The 25253-nt window shown below is 38.4% G+C and overlaps 1 protein-coding gene across 2 annotated transcripts in view; it reads left to right on the plus strand.

Moving 5' to 3' along the window:
- LOC150081124 (uncharacterized) overlaps positions 1-25253 on the plus strand; it is a 1253880-nt gene that overhangs the window by 768098 nt on the left and 460529 nt on the right. For both annotated transcript variants that reach the window (XM_090381132.1, XM_090381131.1), the window contains exons 25-26: positions 9358-9411; positions 14278-14331. In XM_090381132.1, the coding sequence (XP_090237258.1) occupies positions 9358-9411; positions 14278-14331 (108 nt within the window). The remainder of the gene's footprint in view (positions 1-9357; positions 9412-14277; positions 14332-25253) is intronic.

Genomic DNA, 25253 nt, shown 5'->3' on the forward strand with positions numbered 1-25253 from the left:
GATAAATCAGATTGGTCCACTTGACATCAATGGTTCGATTGTTGAAGCACCTGCTGAGGTGGCTGACAAACTGAATGAGCATTTTGCATCTACATTCACACATGATGAGGTTCTGTAGGGAAGTGGAGGCCAGAAGCTTATCAAAGTCTGGCAGGGGGCTAAATGATTTTTTAATAACTGAGAGCAAAGTCAAGGAGAAATTGTTGAAGTTAAACATAAAAATATCACGTGGGGTAAATAGGACCTTCCCAGTTATATTAAAGGAAGAAGCAAAGGAAGTAAGCAAACCCTTAGCCATAATTATGAAAGCATCCTTGGACTCAGGGGAAGTCCCCACAGTCTAGAGATATGCAAATGTATCCCCAATTCACAAAGGGGGATCAAGGGGGTGACACGAGTAATTACAGACCTATTAGTTTAACTTCTGTTTGGTGAAAATAATGGAGTCACTGGTTAAGGGAGTAATGCAGTATCATCTAGACAAGACTGCAGTTACAGTTCAGACACAGCATGGGTTTGTTAAGGGGAAGTCTTGTCTGACAAATATGATTGAATACTATGATGTGGTTATAAAGGAACTGGATGCAAAAAATATTGATAACATATACTTGGTTATTTGTTATTTGGTTTTTTTTAAGGAGCATTAGCAACTAAGGCCATATTGCTCTGGCATATGTGGTGGTCATTCCCTGACCTTTCCGCATCCTCCGTATTTGGTGGTGACGGGCTCGAACCCCAGTCTAATCAAGAAGCGTGTGCTACGCACTGCTGCTCCTTCCCGTCTGGCTATGGAGGCGCCCCATATACTTGGATTTCAGGAAAGCTTTTGATACTGTTGCACATGGAAGACTACTGTACAAAGTGTGGTTGAGTGGGAGATGACAGAGAGAGGTAATCAATGGACGCTCCTCTTCCTGGACTAAAGTTATTAGTGGAGTCCACCAATGTTTGGTCTTGGACCCACTCTTGTTTTGTATATTTATCAATGATATTGATGAATGTATTAACCCCAGGGGCTCACATCTGGTGAGTATGGGCTTGGCACACCCAGGTTCCTGAGCTGGATATCATCTTTCTTGGTGATTCCCTTTTGACTCTCTCTCTCTCTCTCTCTCTCAGGGTAACTCGGGAATTTTTTTTTTTTTGGGCTGGTGCAGCATAAGCCTCAGGCTTCCTTGCACCATATAGCTGATAATAATAATAATAATATCAGGCTTAATGTCCAAGTATGCAGATGATACAAAGGTTGGCAGGGTTGTTAATGATAATAATGACAGTATACTGCTGCAACAGGATCTGGAAAAGTTGGGTAGATTGGCTGAGAAGTGGCAACTGAAGTTTAACATTGGCAAATGCAAAGTACTGCATGTGAGTAGAAGTAACCCTAGAGAAATGTACCAACTAAGTGGTGTTGGGATCCGTAAAAGTGGCCCCTTGCATTTCGCCTCCAACATTTCACTCCCAGCACATTTTGCCCCCTGTAGATAATGAGCAGGCTACAAAAATGAAAATAATACACCTAATTTTTTAATAATTCTAATTTATTTTGTTTTAATATAATAAATGCACATTATTATTGTTTTGATTCTATTGATTCTAGCAGAAATTGCAGCATACTTCTTGTTTCTTTGATTGCCTGAATTACCGGCAATTAGTTGCATAATTTCGAAATTGTGCAGCCCTTGTTATTTCTTTAAAGAATCAATGAATCGGTAAATATTTGGGAATAAAGTAGCATAAGTTTCCTGAAATCCCCTGTGCCACCCCTCCACACCGTTGTTGGTATGTTGCTGATCATTCAGTGTTCGTGTATAAACATTCCACAATTCGATGGCAGAAATGGGTAATTGCTGGCCTCTCCGTTGCCTTCTTCCAGTATATGTATCTTCAAAGTAGTTTGCGATCATCATAGCTTCAATGGGGAAGTCATCAGCTTCAAATGCTTGAATAACGTTAGCAGGAGGAATAAACGCCAATGCCGGAATCATTCGGATCCAACGAGCAAATTCATGGTCTTGTTCGTATCAGGCTTTTAAACCTTCATTCTGTACCTTTCGCCAAACACTTTGGGAAAGATGAAAAAAAAACAACTGGTATTTATGATACCAGGAAATTCTTGTTGGAAGGCTTGCATGGCACTTTGTTCGAAATCTGGAATAAGTCGCTGGGGTTGGAGACCCGGTTGTAGATTTTTAACTTCTTGAAGCAACTTGACGTATGTGGCACGAGTTTTGTTTGGCAGAAGCTCGTAGACCAATGGAATAACTGCATTGAATTGAACCACATGAATTGTATAAAGCTGCTGGAAAATGCGTGAGTACTGTGCTAAATGTTCCATCAGAAAACCACCCCTGGCTATGCACCAATAACTGAAGACTGTTACTAGTGGAAAAAATAAGCATGCGACCCAGGAGCAGTTCATCCTGAGAATCATACATCAAAAACTGTTGTACATTGCTATCGATAATAATTTCTTGATAATTTTATGGAATTGCTAGGTCCTGGGGATTGCTCGGTAAAGCAGGAGTATCATTGTTGCATCGAACATGAAGAATGGTTCGTTTAAGTGAATCCTTTTTAGGAAGTAATGCTGTGACATTGGCATGAACCTCTGCAATTACTGATGCAACAATTTGCTGTGGCCGTTCGTTTGTGGTTGTTGCATATTGCCGTATTTGACCAATCAATTGCAATGCTTCTGACCATGCAGCTTGAGCTGCATGGTTATGTTTAGTTATGACTTTCACAACTGGGCTTTCCAAACCCTCTGTCCAAACATGCCCTTTGCAGGTGGAACGTTTTTCACAAACCCAGATTCCATGTTGTTCATCTACAGTTCTCTTTGAAAACATGTAAATGTGGTTGTCATCATCTACCGATTTTCTTTTGCCTCTTATTGATGGAACACTTTTGCCATTGTACACACAGGTTTAATCAATCAGGATGCAAAAATAATATGCAGATATTGCACTGCCTGCGATATTCAGCTTGTTCACGCGATTCACCGCCGATAATGAGGCGGTGAAAACAGCAAACGTGCACTGTACACTGCGCCAGGAAATGTGAGGAGAACCAGATGCAGGAACTTTTATTGTTTGAATTTAGACAAATCAGAACAAGATTCTCTTGTTACTGAAAATACTCCTATATGATTACTCACTGTTCCTTCCCCCATGTCCGTCTCTAACTACGTGACTATCGCCCTCGTGGTCGAGTATGTATTCTTTCCATTGTGAAAGGATTAACAGTTCCAGTTAATCCTTTCACAATGGAAAGAGGACCCTGAAGACATACAAAAGGGTAGAAATTAGTTTAAAAGCTCCATAACAATTTGTACACGAATGTAATTTTGAAAATTTGTTCGGAAAAGTTAGAGTTATCGGAAGTTCAGTTCAAGTAATCGAGAGAGTTTAACATTGAATCTCCACTAAAGGGGCTGGGACTTCAATAAAAATTCGAGTTATTGAGAATTCACTGTATTTACATTTTTGTAACCTACTCATTATCTACTGGGGACGAAATGTGGGGGCAAAATGCGAGAGGCCACTTTTCCGTAAAGCGTTACCCTCAGGGTAGTGGAGTATGAAAGAGACCTGGGGTCAATTGTGCAGTCAGATATGAAGTTTTCTGAGCAGTGCAGACAGTCTGCAAGAGTAGCTCATGGTGTCTTGTTAATGATATACAGGAATTTTTCTAGCAGAGATAAGGAGGTGATTATCCCCTTGTATAAGGCAATGGTCAGGCCACACCTTGAGTACTGTGTACAGGTGTGGAGGCCTCATTTTAAGAAGGATGTAGAGCTGTTGGAACAATAACAGAGAAGGGCAACAAGATTAGGGAATGGAACAATCAATTGCAATGCTTCCGACCATGCAGCTTGAGCTGCATGGTTATGTTTAGTTACGACTTTCACAACTGGGCGTTGTTGTTTCACAACAATGATTTTCACAAGGGTTTCTTATGAAGAAAGGTTTAAGTTTTGCAAATTACAGTGTCTGGAGACTAGGCACATGCAAGGTGATCTGATTGAGGTGTATAAGGCCTTGAATGAGTTGAGCAGGCTCAATTCTGATGGGATTCTTCCGCTTGCTGAGGTTACGAACCTGAGGGGGCATAAATTCAAATTGAAAAGACAGTGGTAGAATAGAATAGATGAAATTTTCATTTAGCCAGCTGGTAGTTGATTGCTGGAACAAACTTCTATCTGACATTGTGGAATTTGATAGCTTAAATAAATTCAAGGAGGAACTGGATAAAGTTTTAGAGGGAATGGATATGTGAAACTTTTTTTTTTTTTTTTTGCGGATGCTACATATGCTCTGCTCTTTTGCATCATATGCCTCTACTACTAAAAATTGACCTTTGTAGAAAAAAAAAAAAACAAATAAAATGTATGAGTCTGCTCAATATTCTTAAAATCTTAACAACAGCATCTTGGGGAGCAGTCCATTATACTCTGCTCAACTTTTACAAATCACTAGTAAGGTCAAAAATAGATTATGGATCACCCATTTCTGCATCAGCAAAAAAGAGTGCCCCTCAAATAGTTAGACCCAATTTACTATGGATAGCAACAGGTGCTTTCTGCACAACTTCTGCATTCAGTCTCTATACAGAGGATAATGAACCACCACTGTTCCTCAGGAGACAACAATTAGCACTACTGTATGCATACAGGTTAAGACCCATATGATAATATCTGACTTGGACCTCTCTATTTATGCCAAAATGGGAAAACATATATAGGAACTGCAAAAGTGCAAACCAGCCTCTAGGCATCAGACTACAAGAGCTCCTAATATGACAGGGTTGTCAAGGACACTACTGACACTATGCTGCTGCAACAGGATCTGGAAAGGTTGAGCAGATGGGCTGAGAGGTGGCAAATGAAGTTTAACATTGACAAATGTAAAGTACTACACATGGGAAAAAGCAGCCCCAGAGCAACGTATCAACTCTGTGGTACTACACTGACAGTGGTAGAGAATGAAAGGGACTTGGGGGTGATTGTGCAGGCAGATATGAAGTTCTCTGAGCAGTGCAGACGGGCTGCAAGAGTAGCTCATGGAGTATTGTCAATGATATACAGGAATTTTTCCAGCAGGGATAAGGAGGTGATTATTCCATTGTATAAGGCAATGGTCAGGCCACACCTAGAGTACTGTATACAGGTCTGGAGGCCTCATTTCAAGAAGGATGTAGAGCTGCTGGAACGAGTACAGAGAAGGGCAACAAGATTAGTGAATGGAACAAAGGGGTGCTCTTACGAAGAAAGGCTTAAGTTTTGCAAATTACAGTGTCTGGAGACTAGGCACCAGCGAGGTGATCTGATAGAGGTGTATAAAGCCTTGAATGGTTTAAGCATGCTCAATGCTGATGGGATTCTTCCTCTAGCTCAGAAAAATCACCTGAGAGGGCATAAATTCAAATTGAGGAAAGACAGATGTAGGATAGACGTGCGGAAATTTGCCTTTAGCCAGCGGGTGGTTGGTTGGTGGAACAGACTGCCATCCCTTGTGGTGGAGGTTGATAGCCTAAATAAGTTTAAGGCTCAGCTGGACAGGTATTTTGAACGAACAGAGGGGTGAAGTGGAAGTGGGTTTTTTTTTTTTTTTGGCTGATGCTGCATAAGCTTGCTTTCTTGCATCAAATGCCTCTACTAATGCTAATGCTAATGATCTCAAAATAGATATTTCAACATCTGCTGGGTACCAGGACACAACAGGATAAAAGGAAATGAAGAAGCTGACAAAAATGCAAAATCAACAACTAACCTTCAGAAACAATCTTTTCCAGTTCCACATAAGGACTACAAGCCAATCATTCAAAATCGCTGTCTAACACAATGGCAAGAACTCTGGAAAAAACCAACATCAAATAAATTATATGAAATAAAACCGAAAGTTGAGTATTGGAAAATGAGCACAAGAAAGTCAAGGAGAGAAGAAGTTCTGACCAGACTATGGATAGGAAATACACATTTCATATATGGTTATCTGCTGCATACAGAAGAACCCTAAGCACTGATATACTGATATCTAACATATACTGACAGAATGCCCAACATGTGAAAATGATCAAAAACACAATTTTTTCATCATCATATAAAGAAAACCAAAACATCACCCTCAAAGATATTTTGGGTGACAAGGAACATGTATCAGATATTTAGATTTATTCAAACAATCAATGTCTACCACCATCTACCTTAAGTAATAACAATACATATAACCACAGAAAATATTTAACCTCCATACATTCAAACAAGATTTCCATACAGAGAACATAAATATAACAAATGAACTAGTGCACTATGATCTCTGTTGTCAATGCACCAATAAATAACAACAACCAAGATGAACAGAAGAGATAACAGAGACAAACAGGACAAAAAACATAAAGACAGAGGAACCCCCAGCCTGGGAAAGAAGGCAGAAGATAGAAGAGATGAGGGTGAAGATAGGCCAAGTGACCCAGTACCAACAGGGTAACAGTAAGAAGCAGATCAGAAAAGCAAAGACCATCCTGAAGAAATACAACCTCCACAGCAAACACAAGACCTGTAATCAGAGGATTGAAGAATATCTTGACACCCTCAAGCAGAAACTCCTGTCACTCAGCAAGAGACTTTGCCATTACAGGGAGAGTGCCCAGAGGACAACAGGATATTTGATGAAAACTAGAGAGCCTTCTATAGGAAAATCGGATAAGATGAGAAGGAAGGCAATGGACCCCTCCCCCCCAACAGGAAGGCACTTGAGGAATCCTGGGGTAACCTGTGGAGCAGGGAAGTTTGCCAAAATGGCTGTGTCCCCTGGACAGACCTAGAATAGAAGAAAACGAAGGTAAGTCACAGTAAGTCGGTCATTAAATTCCACAACTGGCAAACCCCAGGGATAGATAACATCCATAACTCTTGGTACAGGAAGTTCAGCTGCACACTGACACAGGCACACAGTGGAGCAGTTCACCCAGATGATAAGGCACCCTGACACAATCCCAGAATCTCTGACTCTAGGAGTCATTTATCTGAAAGCTAAGGACAAAGACACCAAAATTTGTCTGATGAAGTACAGACAAATCACTTTTTCCGAATAATGTACAAGATTCTAATCAGCTGCATAACCAAAAAAATATCAGACCACTTGGAGAGCCAGAGCATCATGGCTGAGCAGCAGAAGTGATGTAAACAGATGGGCAAAGGATTCAAGTAGCAATTGATCATTGATGCAGAAGTTATGGAGCAAGCCTACAAGAAGCAACACAGTCTGTGCACAGACTACATCAACTGCCTCGAGGCCTTTGACTCCATTCCCCATAGCTGGCTGATAGAGACGCTGAAGATCTATAAAGTCAACCCAACACCAACACACTTCCTAGAAGCAACCATGGTGAAATGGAGGACTATCATCAAGGTCAAGAACATCATCACTATCGCCATCAGGAGATGAAATCAGGGAAACCAGACCCATCACCATCAGGAGAGAAATCAGGGTATCTTCCTGGAAGAGGTATCATCCAGGAAGGCACCCTGAGCCCTGTGGTTCTGGCTAATACTTAACCCACTGCTGGACAACCACCATTCCGAACAACAGCAAGTACTGATATACCCTAAAAGAAGGGAGAAAGAATTCTGTCTCTCTCTCTCTCTCATGGATGACATCAATCTCTGTGGAAACTGAGAATCAACTCCAACATCTACTCCAGATGACCAAAGAGTTCAGCACTGACATCAGGATACAGTTTGATCTAGACAAATGCAAGGCCTATAGACTGCAACAGAAAGTCCAGTCAGCCAAAACTAATAAATAAATATTGAAGAGATTGAAGCCATGACAGAGATTGAGAGAGAGAGAGAGAGAGAGAGAGAGAGAAAGAGAAATCTACAAATATCTGTGGATGGTGCAGGCTCATCAGCTAGAGCATAAGGAGATCAAGACTTGCCTGACTGAAAAATACAATCAGAGACTGAGAAGCCTGCTAAAGTTGAAGCTTAATGGCAAGAACGTGGTCAGAGCCAAACACCACTCAAATTCAGCCATAAAGGACTGACCATAGCCCACAAAGAATGAGGGAGAGAGAGAGAGAATTGACTGACCTCATTAAACAAGAGAAAGCAATTAAGAATCTGTGAGATTACTTCCAGGAAAACATAGCTCTAATATAAGCCATAAGAAAGATCAAAAACAACACTCAACCTTAACAAGGTTCAGTGTTGGATACTGTTTGTTGATCTTTCACAGGCAGAAGAAACAAAAACAGAAAATAGGCGAAGAAGGCGCTCCATGTCAAATACTGCAATGATGTCTGTCTAGACTACATGGATAAAATTGTTTCCAATGGATGGCTCTTCTCTGAGACTGAACGATTCATGCTCGCCATTCAAGACCAGGTAATCAACACAGGGAACTCGGGAAATACATTGACAAGGATCCTGGAGTGACAGATGATAGATGTCAATGATGCCACATGGTCCCTGAAACAATTCAGCACATCATCACACTGCAGAGTGTTCACCCAGTTGGGTGAACACTCTGCAGTGTGATGATGTGCTGAATTGTGATGATGTGCAGTGTATGACACAATCAGGTCACCAAGATAATAGATCAGAAACTAGCAGAAAAATACTAGTTTATCAAAGAAAGCATACTGTATTACAAGTACAAACATCAAGCTGTGTTATAGACCCCCTACTCACAAACTGTAATGTGGCCAATCTATAATTACTCCATCAGATCCCACACAGCAGACCAGACATGACCTTCATCAACAAACAGGAAATGGCTACCTAGCAGTGTCCAACACCAGCAACCTCCAGAAAAAAAAAAAAAACCTTCATAGGAAAAAATCATGTTTTCTTAAGACAAGAAATGAAAGAAATGAGGCATATGAAAATAGCAATGACCATTCCAATCTTTGGCCACGATGGTCAACCACCATCGTGGCCAAAGAGCCTAATCGAGCAAATAGCGTATGGAAGAAACACATAACTAGCGTTGTATACCTTTAACTTCTAACACTAGGCCATTTCACCCTAAGAGCTCAGTAGTAAAGATTGCACAGTTCAGTTGAAATGCAGGATTTGAAGTAATTTGAAAATTTTATTCATCTCTACAATGCAGAGAGAGAGAGAGAGAGTGTTACTGGTTAATAGTTCAATTATTCCATTTCCTGTATGATGAAATTGCTAATATTGTCTCTTAATTTCTTTCTTCTTCACATTTATTTTATTTGTATTATTGTTTATTGAACAGAGACATATTTTATAATATGATAATACTGTATTCTTCTATTTGGACACAAATCTTATTTATTGTTTGCAACATATATAGTATTATGTTTTAAATATTATACTAGGGAGAACCAGGAGAGCCAGGTAAACCTGGGGATATAGCCCGTGCAGGTGAACCAGTAAGTCATTATCTTTAACTCTTTTTTTTGTATGCAGTACATTTTTCATATATAAAGAAAAAAAATCTTTTGCAAATTTATTTGTTAATTTATATTAAAAACAAAATCATTTCAGTATCATTTTGGGATGGGATGCTGTAATATCATTGATTTATATCCTCTGATAAACCACTGATTGAACTTTCTTTTGTAGTGCATGATCGTCCTTTCAATGGGCATACATACCATGTTTTCTTAATTTCTGTACTATTTACTGTATATAACTTTTATTTTTAATAAAAAATTTAAATATGTATAAAATGTCCTGTGTTTTATGTGTTATTTTTAAAACGAAAAAAATTTTTTTCTAAAAGCGAAAAAAAAAAAAATTATATTCATAAAATATAATTACAAAATTAATAGTCACTTACCAGTACAGAAAACAGTATTTTCCAGTCCAGAAAACAGTTTTGAAAACAATATTTTAAAATTTCTTGGACATATATTTCTGCTTATATTTTATGTATGTATGAAGAAATTTTTATTATTTCTGCTGAAAATAGAAAGTTACAGATAAAATATAAACATGAAACTATTAGGCACTTATTAGCACACACACACACACTTACAAATGTAAGTGTGTGTGCTAATAAATGATTAGTATCTAACTTTAGCATTAGTAGAGGAATATGATGCAAGAAAGCAAGCTTATATAGTCACAGCCAAAAAAAATAATAATAAAAATAAAATAAAACCCCTTCCCATTTCACCCATCTGTTCTGTCTTGAATTTAAGTTGCTGACCTCCACTACAACAGATGGAAGTTTGTTCCAACTATCAACCACCCACTGGCTAAAGGCAAATTTCTGCACATCTATTCTACAATTGTCTTTCCTCAATTTGAATTTATGTCCCCTCAAGTGAATAATCTGAGCAAGAGGAAGAATCCCATTAGCACTGAGCTTGCCCAATCCATCCAAAGCCTTATACACCTCAATTAGATCACCTCGCAGGTGCCTAATCTCCAATAGCTGCAATTTGTAGAACTTTAGCAGAACTTGCCATATACAGTGTCAGTAGGTTTCTATAAAAAAAACTACTGACACTTTTTAATATAAAAAACACTGAAGAAATAGAGTACTTATTTTATTCACATCTGGAGCTCTTCATGATAATTGTGAGAAGAGTTAGAGGGAAAGAACAGCCTTTTGAGAGTTTGCATGTTGGCACCAATGACATTAAGAGTAGGAGATCTGCATATTTACTTAACAAGTACAGGTCAATGTTGCAAAAAAAGTCGTGAGTTAGGGTTATATTTGAAAGTGTCAGCCATTTTGCCCAGACACGATAGGAGGGAGTACATGATGAGAGCCTTGTCAATCAGTTCGGCCCTGGAGGGAATGTGCAAGGCTCAAGTGGCACAATTTTTTTCAGCATGGTCTCTGCTTGTTAACAGGAGAGATTGCTTCTACAGGGATGGGATACACTTAAATAGAAAGGGTGCAAGAATATTTGCTGATGCTATCGAGGCAGTGTTAGGTGGGTCAGAAAGCTGCTGGCTTGGGGGTCACAAGGACTAATAGATTAACAGTAGCCACTGGCAGAGGTGCAAGTATTCGTGCACTACTTCTATTAGAATAAGCAGCGGCCTGGAGCGAGGGGTGCTGGGGGTTTCAGGGACTGATGGCTGATGGCAGTCATTGTGAAACAGGTGGGTATATGGGATGTGTTAGGGTAACTAAGAATAAGAATAGGTGCATGTATACATGCATACCAATGCTAGAAGTATAGTAAGTAAATTTGATGAATTTGAAGTGTTGGTCAAAACATCAAAGGCGGATATTTGGGATATCAGAGGCATGGTGTCACACAGATATTAGGAATGCAGAATTGGAATTTGGGGAGTACAATGTGTACAGAAAGTATAGACAGGATAGGAAGGGAGGATGTTAAGCTGTTAATTAAGAAAAACATAAAATCAAAAGAAGTGCATCCAATTGATATAGACGAACAGTGCACTGAGTCAGTTTGGTGTGACATAAGCACTGCGAAAACAAAAATAAGAGTAGGAATGTGTTATAAGCCTAATGACTCGAATGAGTACAGTGAACAATTGTACAGAGAAATAGTGTGCTAGTAAATCAGAATATCTTATAATGGGGGATTTTAACTTCCCAGATATTGATTGGAACTCGTGGATTGGTCACTCGCACACTAGTAAGACTTTTGTGGATTTATTGGATGATTGTTTTCTGCAGCAGCATGTTTGAGAGGCAACCAGAGAGGGTAATACACTTGATCTGGTTATCAATAGTGATCATTCGTGTATTAAGAATTTGCAGATAAAGGAACCACTAGGCAGCAGTGATCACAGAGTACTGATGTGGAATTTACTTAAAGATATAATTACCATCAGGGGTAAAGGAGAGGGTTTTTTCTTCTGTAAAGGTGAGTACAGTGGTCTCAGACAGTTTTTAAATTCTGTACAGTGGGAACAACTGATGATCTTACCAACAGCAAATTCTAAGTGGGAAGAATTCAAGGAATTAATCGTGGAAGCTACTAAAAGTTTCATACCTATTAAGAAATATTGTTCAAGGTTAAGGCCTAAATGGTTATCAAATGAACTAATGAGACTTGTGACAGAGAACAAAAATGCATGGGATGCATATAAATTATCAGGTGACACAGATATATGGCAGATATAAGCTAGTCTGTAATCAAGTCACAAAGGAGGTTAGGCAGGCGAAGGCAGATTACGAGAAATCTTTGGCAAAGGATGCTAAGAAAAACAGCAAGGTTTTCTTTACTTATATAAACTCTAAAAGGAAGGGAATAAATTTGATTGGTTCACTTGATATCGATGGTTCAACTGTTGATGATCCTGCTCAGATAGCAAACAAACTGAATGAGTATTTTGTATCTACATTCACACATGAAGAGTTATTAAGGTTTGAAAATGCCAGAAAGTTATCAAATTGTAATAGGGTACTTAATGATTTTGTAATAACTAAGAGAAAAGTGGAGGAGAAATCGTTGAAGTTAAACATAAGAAAGGCACCTTGGGTGGACGGGATCTATCCAGGTATATTAAAGGAGGTGGCAAAGGAAGTAAGCAAACCCTTAGCCATAATTATGAGAGCATTCTTGGACTCAGGGGAGGTCCCCACTGACTGGAGATGTGCAAATGTATCCCCAATTCACAAAGGGGGATTGAAGGGTGACACGAGTAATTACAGACCAGTTAGTTAAACTGAATTTGTATTTTTTTAGGAAGGTAGAGAAAGTTTCAGTCATTAATTTTAAGCCAACAAAAACACTGAAAAGTTTTGCATGCGTCACCTGACATATCATGCATGACTGCTGCTGGGATAATGATTGTTTTTTTTTTATAAGTGCCTTAGAAATCAAAAAAGTGTTAAACATTTGACAAAATGCTTTTTTCTGGAAAAAAATAATACATGAGCTGGTACATTTGAATATGAAATTGCACAATATGAAATTTTTTGCAGTTATGCCCTTGTAGTTAAAGAAATAATAATAATGCAGATTGAAGTTGTTGAACCATGGTGATGGAGTTAAAAGTTCTCCCAGATCACTAGAAGCACATAGTGAAAGTAGTTTTCACAGACAATAGAATGCTTAAGCAGATCCTATGATGTTCCCCATCCTCCAGTTCTCAGCAGACTTGACCAAGTTTTTCTAGTCTTTGTAGTACCGCAACTAGTGTAATTTTCTGCTGTGAATATTTGTTCTTTTTTGATTTTTTGGATACACACTTGCAACATTACTGCTGACTGCTTATGACTATTTACTTTCACTGCACTATTATACACTTGCACTGTACTCCATATCGTTAGGAATGTACTGCTTTTTTACTTTGTCCCACTCACTTAATCACAGGTGGCACTATTTCTATGTGGCAAGGTTGGGAACCTGAATATAAATTAAATAGGATAAAAGGGAATAACCACAGTCCTTTTAATGTCACCTCTTCCAGAGTTCATAATCTTCTTCGATCTTGAACATGTGGTGTCACAGCCATAATTTTTTTAAAAGAATTTTAAAAACAATTATTCTTCACCTGACTTACCTCACTTCTTAATCATTCTTTCATCAGTAACAAAATCTCTTAGTGGTCTATTCTCATTTCTTGTTCAGAAGAGCATGGATACTGTCGCAGGCACTCCTAAAATGTCGCAGGCACTCCTAAAATTATCACATGACTTTGTTCAGTGATCTTGTAGAAACATTTTGCTCCAACCATTTTAGGCAACTTTCAAAGCAAAAAACTTTTGGTATTCTTCCCATTTCATTAATCCTGCACTACTCTGATTGAGACCTCTTTAACATTCCCAAGGATGAAATTACAGACGAACTCAAAACACGTCATTAACACCAAAAGAAAGGATAGTTCAATGACTGAGAAGGATAGTGTTGTTACCTCTATGAGCAATATTGATCTCACTTTGAGTATCCCCATTCTTGTAGCATCAGTTAAAACATAGCTACTTTTTAAATAAAACTACCTAACTTTCTTGCATCATTTGTCATTACTATTATTTTTATTATATATTTTGACATAGTGACCTAATTGGTTAAGTCACTGAAATCTTAACTGTTATCTTTTATATGACCGGGTTTGAGTGTATTATAGCCTTATTTGCCAATGTGCCAATAAAATTGAAGCCAACCTACCAATCCATTATATTCATGATCAGCAAGAGATGCCAGTGCATTATTTGATGTATGTCATGTTTTTTTTTTACATTAATCCCTCTACTTGGTATTAATTATATGTAATATGGCTGTATTTTGCATTGGCAATTTTTGTCCATTATTTAAATTGTGCAGAATAGTTTTCTTAAAATCTTTTTTATTTTCCAGGGTCCACCTGGACCACCAGGTCCATCAGGAGAACCTGGCATAGATGGTAGAAAGGTAAGAAAAGAGAATTTATGTTTCTGATAAATTAATGCTAAATTTGTTTTTTATATTTAATTTAATAAGTTTCTTAATTTCTGTTTAAAGGTTATTTATTTTTTCTGTTTACATGTTATATATTTTGTAAATGTTTCATTTATCATTCATTTCAGTTATCTATTCAACAACCGAAACCTATCTCAATTTACCTGATTTCAGTTTGTATAAGTAATATTCCCCTTCAATTAGTTTTTGAAGGTTCCCTTTGGAAAACTTTGAACTTGTAAGGAGGAGACCCCCCCCTTCCACACATACATATGCATGCACACATTCTTTGTTTAAGTGCTTTTTTTTTTTTTTACATCTATGATTATAACAAACTAAAGAACAAACTGTTATCACTAAATTGGAAACAATTAGAAATGCAAAGTGCTACTCAATGTATATGTAACAGTGCAACTTTTTAATCTAGGTGATATTTCACTTCAGTGAAAGTTTGTCTCCTGTGTTAGTATTTGTATGCAAAATTATACAAGCAAGCTCATCAGCAAAAAAAAAAAAAAAATATATATATATACACACATTTCTAATTGTTCAAATTTTTATTGTTATTTATTATTGGTGGTTTTTACATATAGGCATTAGTGTTCATACAGTTCTGGTCATTAATCTAGCCTTATTTAGGTCATCTTAATTCCGCATGGCCTATAACATATTAGGTTTAGAAGTTTAATGCTTAATGATAATGAATTTTCATGACAAATTATTGATAAAAATTTTTATCTGTAGCAAAAGGTAATTACTAGTTATTATTAACAATATACTTCTATTTTATTACTATTATACATTTTTACTATAATACATTTTTGCATTCCATCACGTGGCCGTCAATCCTCTACTTTGTCGGGGGCTTTGAGTGGATTGACAGCCCTTTCGATGTAATGCCTTATACTTACTCTTTCTGTTTGTACCTAGCACAGTTTTGCTATTTTAAGTTCCTTTTCTTTTGTTTAATTTCTAAAGTTCCTAGAATTAAGTTTTTGAATTTTTTAAATTCTTAATTATTGTTTACATATCTATTTATAGTATTAATTAGTTTTAATTTTTTACAATCTCTTCAGCAAACTGTGATAGAGTACACAAAGAGTACACAGTACACTCTTTGGAGCCAGTCCCTTAGAAACTGCTATAATGAGAGTTTACTCCATTTAGATTTCACTAAAGCATGCAATACTGTTCCAAGTGAATTACTGTTGTAGAAACCTGAGAAGTATGGCATTTTGGCAAGTTACTGGTATGGATAAACCCTTGACAAAATAGAGCAGCAACCCCTGTGACAGAAGGTACTGGTCACACAGGAAGTATTTTCCGTGACTCTGCTGTCAGGGAAATGGGAAAATATTGTGCAAAAAGGATAGGTGGAATAGGACCAGAGAATGTCTGCCAGGGGGCAAAATTTAAAGATGTTTAAGAGCAGATATCATCTTATAAGGGCACAAAAGGTGATATTGTTGTACACATTGGCACTAATGACATTAAGAGTAGGAGATCTGCAGACTTAACAAGTACAGGGCAATGTTGAGAAAAAGTTTTCAGTTAGGGTTAAATTTGAAAGTGTCTACAATTCTGCCCGGACATGATGAAGGAGTATATGATGAGGGCTTTGTCAGTCATTTTGGCCCTAGAGAGATTGTGCAACGCTCATTGGGTTGAATTTTTCTCAGTGTAGTCTGTGCTTTTTAATAGGAGAGACTGCTTCTACAGGGATAGGACATACTTATATAGAAGTGGTACAAGAATATTTCTGATGCTATTCAGGCATTGGATTGGAAAACTGCTGTTAGCTTTGGGAGATACACAAATAATAGATAAACAAAAGCAGGCAGAAGTGAAAGCGATTCTTGCAGTGCTTCTTTTGAAACATGCAGCAACCCAGACAGCAAGCTACCGGGAATTTCAAGACCTACTGTGGGTCATCATGGAAGAAGGAAATATATGGGCTGTGTTGGATAACTAAGAACAAGTATGTGGGTACTTGCATGTACATCAATGCAAGTAGCATTGTAAATAAATTTGCTGAATTTGAAGTGCAGGTCAAGTCATCAAATCCAGACACTATTGGAATATAAGAGACATGGTGTCACTCAGATATAAGGGATGCAGAATTTGAATATGGGGTGTACAATGTGTACAGAAAGGTTAGTCAAGACAGGAAGGAGGAGGAGCAAATTATGTTCTTAAGAAGTACATAAAATCAAAAGCACTCCATCCACTTAACATGGATAGCCAGTGCAATGCTGAGTCCGTTTGGTGTAACATTAGCACAGGGGGGGGGGATGAGAATAGCAGTGTGTTATAGAACTAATGACTTTAATGAATACAATGAAAAACTGTACAGAGAAATAGTGGGCCAGTAAATCAGAACCTCTTATAATGGGAGATTTTAATTTTTCAGATATTGACTAAAACTTGTGGGTTAGTCACTCACACATTAGCAAGACTTTTGTGGATTTATTGGATGACTGTTTCTGCAGCAGCATATCAGAGAGGCAACAAGAGAGTGAGAGAGTTAGCAATACTCTTGATCTGATTATCAGCAGTGATTCTTCATGAATTAAAAATCTACAGATAAAAAAACCAGTAGGTGGCAGTGATCACAGTGTATTGATGTGGGATTTACTTAAAGATGTTACTACCTCAAAATGAAAGGGAAGGGTTTTGCTTTTGTAAAAGAGACTACAGTGGGCTGAGGCAGATTTTAAATTCTATACAGTGGGACAAACTAATGTTGTTACTGACAACAAATTCTAAATGGGAACAATACAGGAAAATATAAGCTACTAGAAGAAGAAATACAATGAAGAAATTGCATTTCTTTGTTGGCTCTTCATGCCAACGAATAAATACAATTCAAAGCTTAGACCTAATTGGATGTCAAATGAACTATTGAGACAGTGGCAGAGAAGAAAAGTCCATGGTATGCATATAAATTATCAGGTGATACAGAAGCCTATGGTAGATATAAACTAGTCTGTAATCAAGTCACAAAGAGGCAGGCCAAGGCTGATTACAAGAAGGCTCTGACAAATAATGCCAAGAAAAACAGCACAGGCTTCTTTCCTTAAATTAACTTTAGAAGGAAGGAGCTGAATCACATTGGTCCTTTTTATCTCAATGTTTTAACTGTTGCTGACAAGCTGATTAGATATTTTGCATTTACTTCATCTGTGAGAATTGCTTAAGGAGCAAGATGCCAGAAGTTTTTAAAACTCTAGGGGTGGGGGAGAGCTGCATGATTTTTTGATAAGTGAGAGGAAAGTGGAAGCAAAATTAAACATAAAAAGGGAAAGTGAATGGCTTTATCTAAGTAAGGCAGCAATGAAGTAAGCAAACCTTAGCCATAATTATGAGATTATTTTTGGATTCAGGAGTGATCCCTGTGTATTGTTGATGTGCGAATGTATCTCAAATTCACAAATGGGGAACAATGGGTGACATGAGTAATTACAGACCTGTAAGCTTCTATTCCAGGGAAAATAATGGAGTCGCCAGTTAAACGAATAAAGCATTAGCATTAGCATTAGTAGAGGCATTTGATGCAAGAAAGCAAGCTTATGCAGCATCAGCCAAAAAAAAAAAAAAAAAAACCACTTCCACTTCACCCCTCTGTTCGTTCAAAATACCTGTCCAGCTGAGCCTTAAACTTATTTAGGCTATCAACCTCCACCACAAGGGATGGAAGTCTGTTCCACCAACCAACCACCCGCTGGCTAAAGGCAAATTTCCGCACGTCTATCCTACATCTGTCTTTCCTCAATTTGAATTTATGCCCTCTCAGGTGATTTTTCTGAGGTAGAGGAAGAATCCCATCAGCATTGAGCATGCTTAAACCATTCAAGGCTTTATACACCTCTATCAGATCACCTCGCTGGTGCCTAGTCTCCAGACACTGTAATTTGCAAAACTTAAGCCTTTCTTCGTAAGAGCACCCCTTTGTTCCATTCACTAATCTTGTTGCCCTTCTCTGTACTCGTTCCAGCAGCTCTACATCCTTCTTGAAATGAGGCCTCCAGACCTGTATACAGTACTCTAGGTGTGGCCTGACCATCGCCTTATACAATGGAATAATCACCTCCTTATCCCTGCTGGAAAAATTCCTGTATATCATTGACAATACTCCATGAGCTACTCTTGCAGCCCGTCTGCACTGCTCAGAGAACTTCATATCTGCCTGCACAACCACCCCCAAGTCCCTTTCATTCTCTACCACTGTCAGTGTAGTACCACAGAGTTGATACGTTGCTCTGGGATTGCTGTTTCCCATGTGTAGTACTTTACATTTGTCAATGTTAAACTTCATTAGCCACCTCTCAGCCCATCTGCTGAACCTTTCCAGTGCAGCAGCATAGTGTCAGTAGTGTCCTTGACAACCCTGCCAACCTTTGTATCGTCTGCAAACTTGGACATTAAGCCCGATATACCATCATCAATATCATTTATAAATACAGAAAACAATAATGGACCCAACACTGAGCCCTGAGGGACTCCACTAATAACATCAGTCCACGATGAGCAGTGTCCATTGATTACCACTCTGTCTTCTCCCCCTCAACCACCCCTTTATCCATAGCAGCAATTTGCCTCCAATGTCACACTGCTCCAATTTGTGTAGCAGTCTTCCATGTGCAACAGTATCAAAAGCCTTTCTAAGATCCAAGTATATAATATCAGAGTTATTCCCTGCATCCAGTTCTTTTGTGACTGCATCATAGTATCCAATCAAGTTGGTCAGGCAAGACTTCCCCTTAACAAAACCATGCTGTGTCTGAGCTATAACTGAAGTCTTGTCTAAATGATCCTGCAGTGCTTCTTTAACCAGTGCCTCCATTAATTTTCCTGGAACAGAAGTTAAGCTCACAGGTCTATAATTACTTGTGTCAGCCTTTGATCCTCCTTTGTGAATTGGGGTCACATTTGCACATTTCCAGTCTATGGGTACCTCTCCTGAGTCCAAGGAAGCTCTCATAATTATGGCTAAGGGTTTGCTTACTTCCTTTGCTGCCTCCTTTAATATAACTGGATAGATCCCATCCAACCCGGGTGCCTTTCTTGTGTTTATCTTCAACAGTTTCTCCTCCACTTTACTCCCAGTTATTTCAAGATTCTGTAGCTTACTGCTAGAGTTGAATACACCTCTGGCATTCCCCTCGCTGAATAACTCCTCATGTGTGAATGTCGATGCAAAATATTCGATGCAAAAGCAGCACCATCTGGACAGGAGTGCAATTATACTTCATTCATAGGATGCATATGTCAAGGGGTGATCTTGTCTAACCAATTTGATAGGTTACTGTGATACAGTTAAAGGAACTTTTCATTTATTTATGAAAACCCCAAAGATGAAACATATGAAATCTATAGCACTTAGTACCATGCATGGGTTGGAGGTTGAGAAGATGAAAGAAGATGTTTATTGACAGACTTGAACCTCTATAGATTGTAATTTTCAGAAAATGCATATTAAGAAAGGTTGTTCCAGAGAACAGAAGTTGAATGAATAAATGAGGGAGAAGAAAAGTGGGCCTGTGAGTTTGAAGTTATACAGTAAAAGGACGTTGACTAGTTGTGGCACATATTCGGACAGCTTTGGAAAAGAGAGTGGGAATTATAGAAGCCATTTCAGAAGAACCATGGAAGTATCTATAGAAAAGGCATGCAGCAGAAACAGAATGTCTGAGATAGAGAGTGGAGAGATTCTGTTAGAGATGAGTCATTAATTAACCTAACTGCCCTCTTTTGAATGGAATCACGAAGCTTGAGACAGATTTTGGGAGCACCGTCCCACATATAAGAACAACATTCCATGATAGTGCAGAGGTGTGATTTGTACAGAGTGAACAGCTGCTTGGAAGAAAAGTAACACCGAGAACGAAAGAGAAAACCCAGTTTTTTAGATGCAGAGAAAGTAATATTCGTAATGTGCTTATGTTGAAAGAGATTAGAAGTCAGGATAATCCACAATAGAGATATATGATCTTGCCTAGAGATAGGAGTGTAGTGTCCTCGCAGATAAGTATAGGAGCAGAAGAATCCTTTGTGAAAGATATAAGACAGGACTGAGTTTCCGAAGGATTGAAATCATCTAATTTATCTTTGCCCCACTGAAGAATTACCTGGAGATTGGCATTTAAGGAATTGGTAGTGTATATTTGAGAAGTTGAAACTGTTTATGCAGGGCAAGATTTCTCCCACTGGAGTGTGGAATGCAATGTGCTATCATCAACAAAACTATGGATAGGATTTCTGGATGAGATTAATGAATTTTTCCATTGATACTCAGCAGAAGAAAGTCATTAATATATGAGAGGAAAAGAGTGGGAGAAATAACTGAAACTTGGGGATCAGCATTAGTGGAGAAGTTAGCAGGCAGACAGCCATCTACCATCACCTGCAGTGAGTGGTTAGAAATAAAACTGGACAGTCATTTACAAAAAAACATTTGGGAAACATTAGCATTAGTAAAGGCATATGATGCAAGAAAGCAAGTTTATGCAGCATCAGCCAAAAAAAAAAAAAAAAAAAATCTGCTCCCATTTCACCCCTCTGTTCCTTCCAAATACCTGTCCAGCCCAGCCTTAAATTTATTTAGGCTATCAACTTCCACAACAAAGGATGGAAGTCTGTTCCACCAAACAACTAGCCACTGGCTAAAGGCAAACATCCGCACATCTATCCGACATCTGTCTTTCCTAAATTCGAATTTATGCCCTCTCAAATGATTATTCTGAGCAAGAGGAAGAATCCCATCAGCATTGAGCATGCTCAAACCATTCAAGGCTTTATGCACCTCAATCAGATCACCTCGCAGGTGCCTAGTTTCCAGACACTGTAATTTCTAAAACTTAAGCCTTTCTTCATAAGAGCAACCCTTTGTTCCATTCACTAGTCTTGTTGCCATTCTCTGTACTCGTTCCAACAGCTCTACATCCTTCTTAAAATGAGGCCTCCAGACCTGTATACAGTAGTCAAGGTGGTGTGGCCTGACCATTGCCTTATATAATGGGATAATCACCTCCTTATCATTGCTAGAAAAATTCCTGTATATCATTGGCAAGACACCATGAGCTACTCTTGCAGACCGTTTGCACTGCTCAGAAAACTTCATATCTGCCTGCACAATTAACCCCAGGTCCTTTTCGTTCTCTACCACTGTCAGTGTAGTACCACAGAGTTCATACGTTACTCTGGGGATACTGCTTTCCATATGTAGTACTTTACATTTGTCAATGTTAAACTTCATTTGCCACCTCTCAGCCCATCTGTTCAACCTTTCCAGATCCTGTTGCAGCAGCATAGCGTCAGTAGTGTCCTTAACAACCCTGCCAACCTTCGTATCATTTGCAAACTTGGACATTAAGCTTGATATACCATCATCAATATCATTTATAAATACAGAAAACAACAATGGACCCAACACTGAACCCTGAGGAACTCCACTAATAACATTAGTCCACGTTGAGCAGTGTCCATTGATTACCACTCTCTGTCTTCTCCCACTTAACCATCCCTTTATCCATAGCAGCAATTTGCCTCCAATGCCACACTCCTCCAATTTGTTCAGCAGTCTTCCATGTGAACAGTATCAAAAGCCTTTCTAAGATCCAAATATATGATATCAAAGTTATTCCCTGCATCCAGTTCCTTTGTAACCACATCATAGTATCCAATCAAATTGGTCAGGCAAGACTTTCCCTTAACAAACCATGCTGTGTCCAAGCTATAACTGAAGTCTTGTCTAGATGATCCTGCAGTGCCTCTTTAACCAGTGCCTCCATCAATTTTCCTGGAACAGAAGTTAAACTGACAGGTGTATAATTATTTGTGTTGCCCTTTGTTCCTCCTTTGTGAATTGGGGTCACATTTGTGCATCTCCAGTCCATGGGTACCTCCCCTGAGTACAAAGAAGCAATCATAATTATGGCTAAGGGTTTGCTTACTTCTTTTGCTGCCTCCTTTAATATAACTGGATAGATCCCATCCACCTCTTTTTTTTTTAATGTTTTTTATGTGCCTTTTTTATGTTTATCTTCAACAATTTCTCCTACACTTTCCTCTCAGTTATTTCAAAATTATCTAGCTCACTGCTAGAGTTTAACTCACCTCTGGCATTCCCCTCCCTGAATAAGTCCTCATGTGTGAATGTAGATGCAAAATACTCATTTAGTTTGTTAGCCACCTGAGCAGGATCATCAACATTTGAACCATCAATATCCAGTGGACCAATCTGATTCATTCTTTTCCTTCTAGAGTTTACATACATAAGTAAAGAACTCTTTGTTGTTTTTCTTTGCATCCTTTGCCAAAGATTTCTCATAATCTGCCTTTGCCTGCCTAATCTCCTTTGTGACTTGGTTACAGACCTGCTTATATCTATCATAGGCTTCCATGTCACCCATTAATTTATATGTATCCCATACATTTTTCTTCTCTGCCATATGTCTCATTAGTTCATCTGACATCCATTTAGGCCTAAACCTTGAACAATATTTCTTAGTTGGTATGTAAAGCCTAGTTCATTGTGGACTAAAGCTACTAGGCTGGGTGGAGTTGTGAACATAAAAATCACCAATGAAAATTACCTCACTGTTAGAATTACAATATTGGACTGGAGAAAGCCATGTTTCAAAGCAAGGAAGTTAAAGTGTTGCATCATTGCTTGCAAGAGTGCTTGCTTTCTTGCATCATTGGCATATGATGCAAGAAAGCAAGCTTATGCAGCATCAGCAAAAATAAAAAAAAATAAAAAAACATGCTCCCATTTCACCCCTCCATCCGTTTCAAGTACCTGTCCAGCTCAGTCTTAAATTCACTTAGGCTATCAACTTCCACAATAAAGGATGGAAGTCTGACCCACCAACCAACCACCCGCTGGCTAAAGACAAACTTTCTCAAATCTATCCTACATCTGTCTTTTCTCAATTTGAATTTATGCCCTCTCAAATGATTATTCTGAGCAAGAGGAAGAATTCCATCAGCATTGAGCATGCTCAAACCATTCACTAAGCTTGTTGCCCTTCTCTGTACTCCAGAGGCCTCCAGACCTGTATACAGTACTCAAGGTGTGGCCTGACCATTGCCTTATATAAGGGAATAATCACCTCCTTATCCCTGCTAGAAAAATTCCTGTATATATTATTGAGAGACACTATGAGCTACTCTTGCAGACCATCTGCACTGCTCAGTTCCAAGTGTTTGGTAAATTTGGATGGATGGATGCAAAAAATAATTTTGACTGATATACTAACTGGAGCAGTGTGGCATTAAGGGAAAGTTACTGCTCTGGATAAAAGGATGGTTGAATGGAAGAAAACAGACAGTGATTATCATTGGAACTGCTCTATGTGGACTAATGTTATTTGTGGAGTCATACAGGATTTAGTGCTGTGCCCATTGTTGTTTTCTATATTTATTAATGACACCCATGAGATGAGGCTATATTAGGCTTAATGTCTAAGTTTGTCTAAGTTCTTAATGTCTAAGATGATATAAAGATTGGCATGGTAGTAAATGACAGTAATGAAGGTATGCTGCAGGAACATGATTTAAAAAAATTAGGCAGGTGTGCTGAGAAATGACATTGATGTTTAACATTGATGAATATAAGGTAGTACTGCATATGGGCTGCAGTATCCCAGCATAAGGTATCAACTGTGTGATACTATACTCAGTTAATTTCATTGTCGTAAGGTTTTACAGGCCACATTGTGCTGTATATAATATGCCTGTAAATTGTGTGTTCTGTGATTGTTTTTGCTGAATAAAAACCCAGAGTTTCCAGGAGGTAAAAAACCATACTACCCTCACCTGAGACTGACTAATTCAGCCACATTTCAAAAAGGACCCATAAAAATTGCTCCCATCATTGATGGGATTTAAACTCAAGTCCTACCCAGTGTGGAGAGGACAGTGATTATACCAACTGTGCTACTCATGAGGGCACTACACTAAATGTAGTGGAAAATGGTTTGGGGGGGTTGTGCATTGTGATATGAAATTCTCTGAACAGTATAAACAGGCTGCCAGGAAAGCTCGTAGGATTTTGTCTTTGATATACAGGAATTTTAAGAGATATGATCAGGCTACATCTTGAGTACTGCATACAGGTCTGGAGACCTCATTTTAGGAATGTTGTAGAGCTGCTGGAATGGATATAGACAGGAGTGGGCCATCCTGAGGATGCACTGCACCAGGGCACCAACGTTCAAGTGGTGCCCAAAAACCTGAAACTTGCATACATATATGAAGAAAATTTTAAAGGGGGTGCCAAATTTCAATTGGCATCCATGTGCCACATACCCCAGGAATGCCCCTGCATATAGAAAAGGGCAATGAGATGGGTGTGGGGAACAAAAGGGTATTCTTATCAAGAATGGCATCTGTTTTGCAAATTGCAGCATCTGGAGACTAAGCAATTGAGAGGTGTCCTGATTGAGGTGTGTAAGGCTTTGAATAGATTGAGGAAACTCAGTACTGATAGGATTCTTCCTCTTGCTTAGATTATGCATAGGATGAGGCATAAATTCAAATTGAAGGATGGTTGCAGAATAGATATGCAAAAGTTTACTTTAGTCAGTGGATGGGTTATTGCTGGAATGGGCTTCTATCTATTGTTATGGAAGTAGATAGTTTAAATAAATTCAAGGAAGAACTAGACAAACTATTGGAGTGGATGGATAGATAAAATGGGATTTTTTTTTTTTTTTTTTTTTTGCCAACTGTATAAGCTTGATTTCCTGCATTATTTGCTACTCTTAATACTAATACGAAAACTATGCCATAATTGACATATAAATGCATTTCTATCAACAGGATCACGCGTTGCTTCTTTATCCATTGACTCCATTATTATTATTATAATTAGCCATATAGTGCAAGGAAGC

Source organism: Mastigoproctus giganteus, chromosome 9 (assembly GCF_048544385.1).
Source record: "Mastigoproctus giganteus isolate SK-2022 chromosome 9, ASM4854438v1, whole genome shotgun sequence".
Classification (NCBI taxonomy): domain Eukaryota; kingdom Metazoa; phylum Arthropoda; class Arachnida; order Uropygi; family Thelyphonidae; genus Mastigoproctus; species Mastigoproctus giganteus.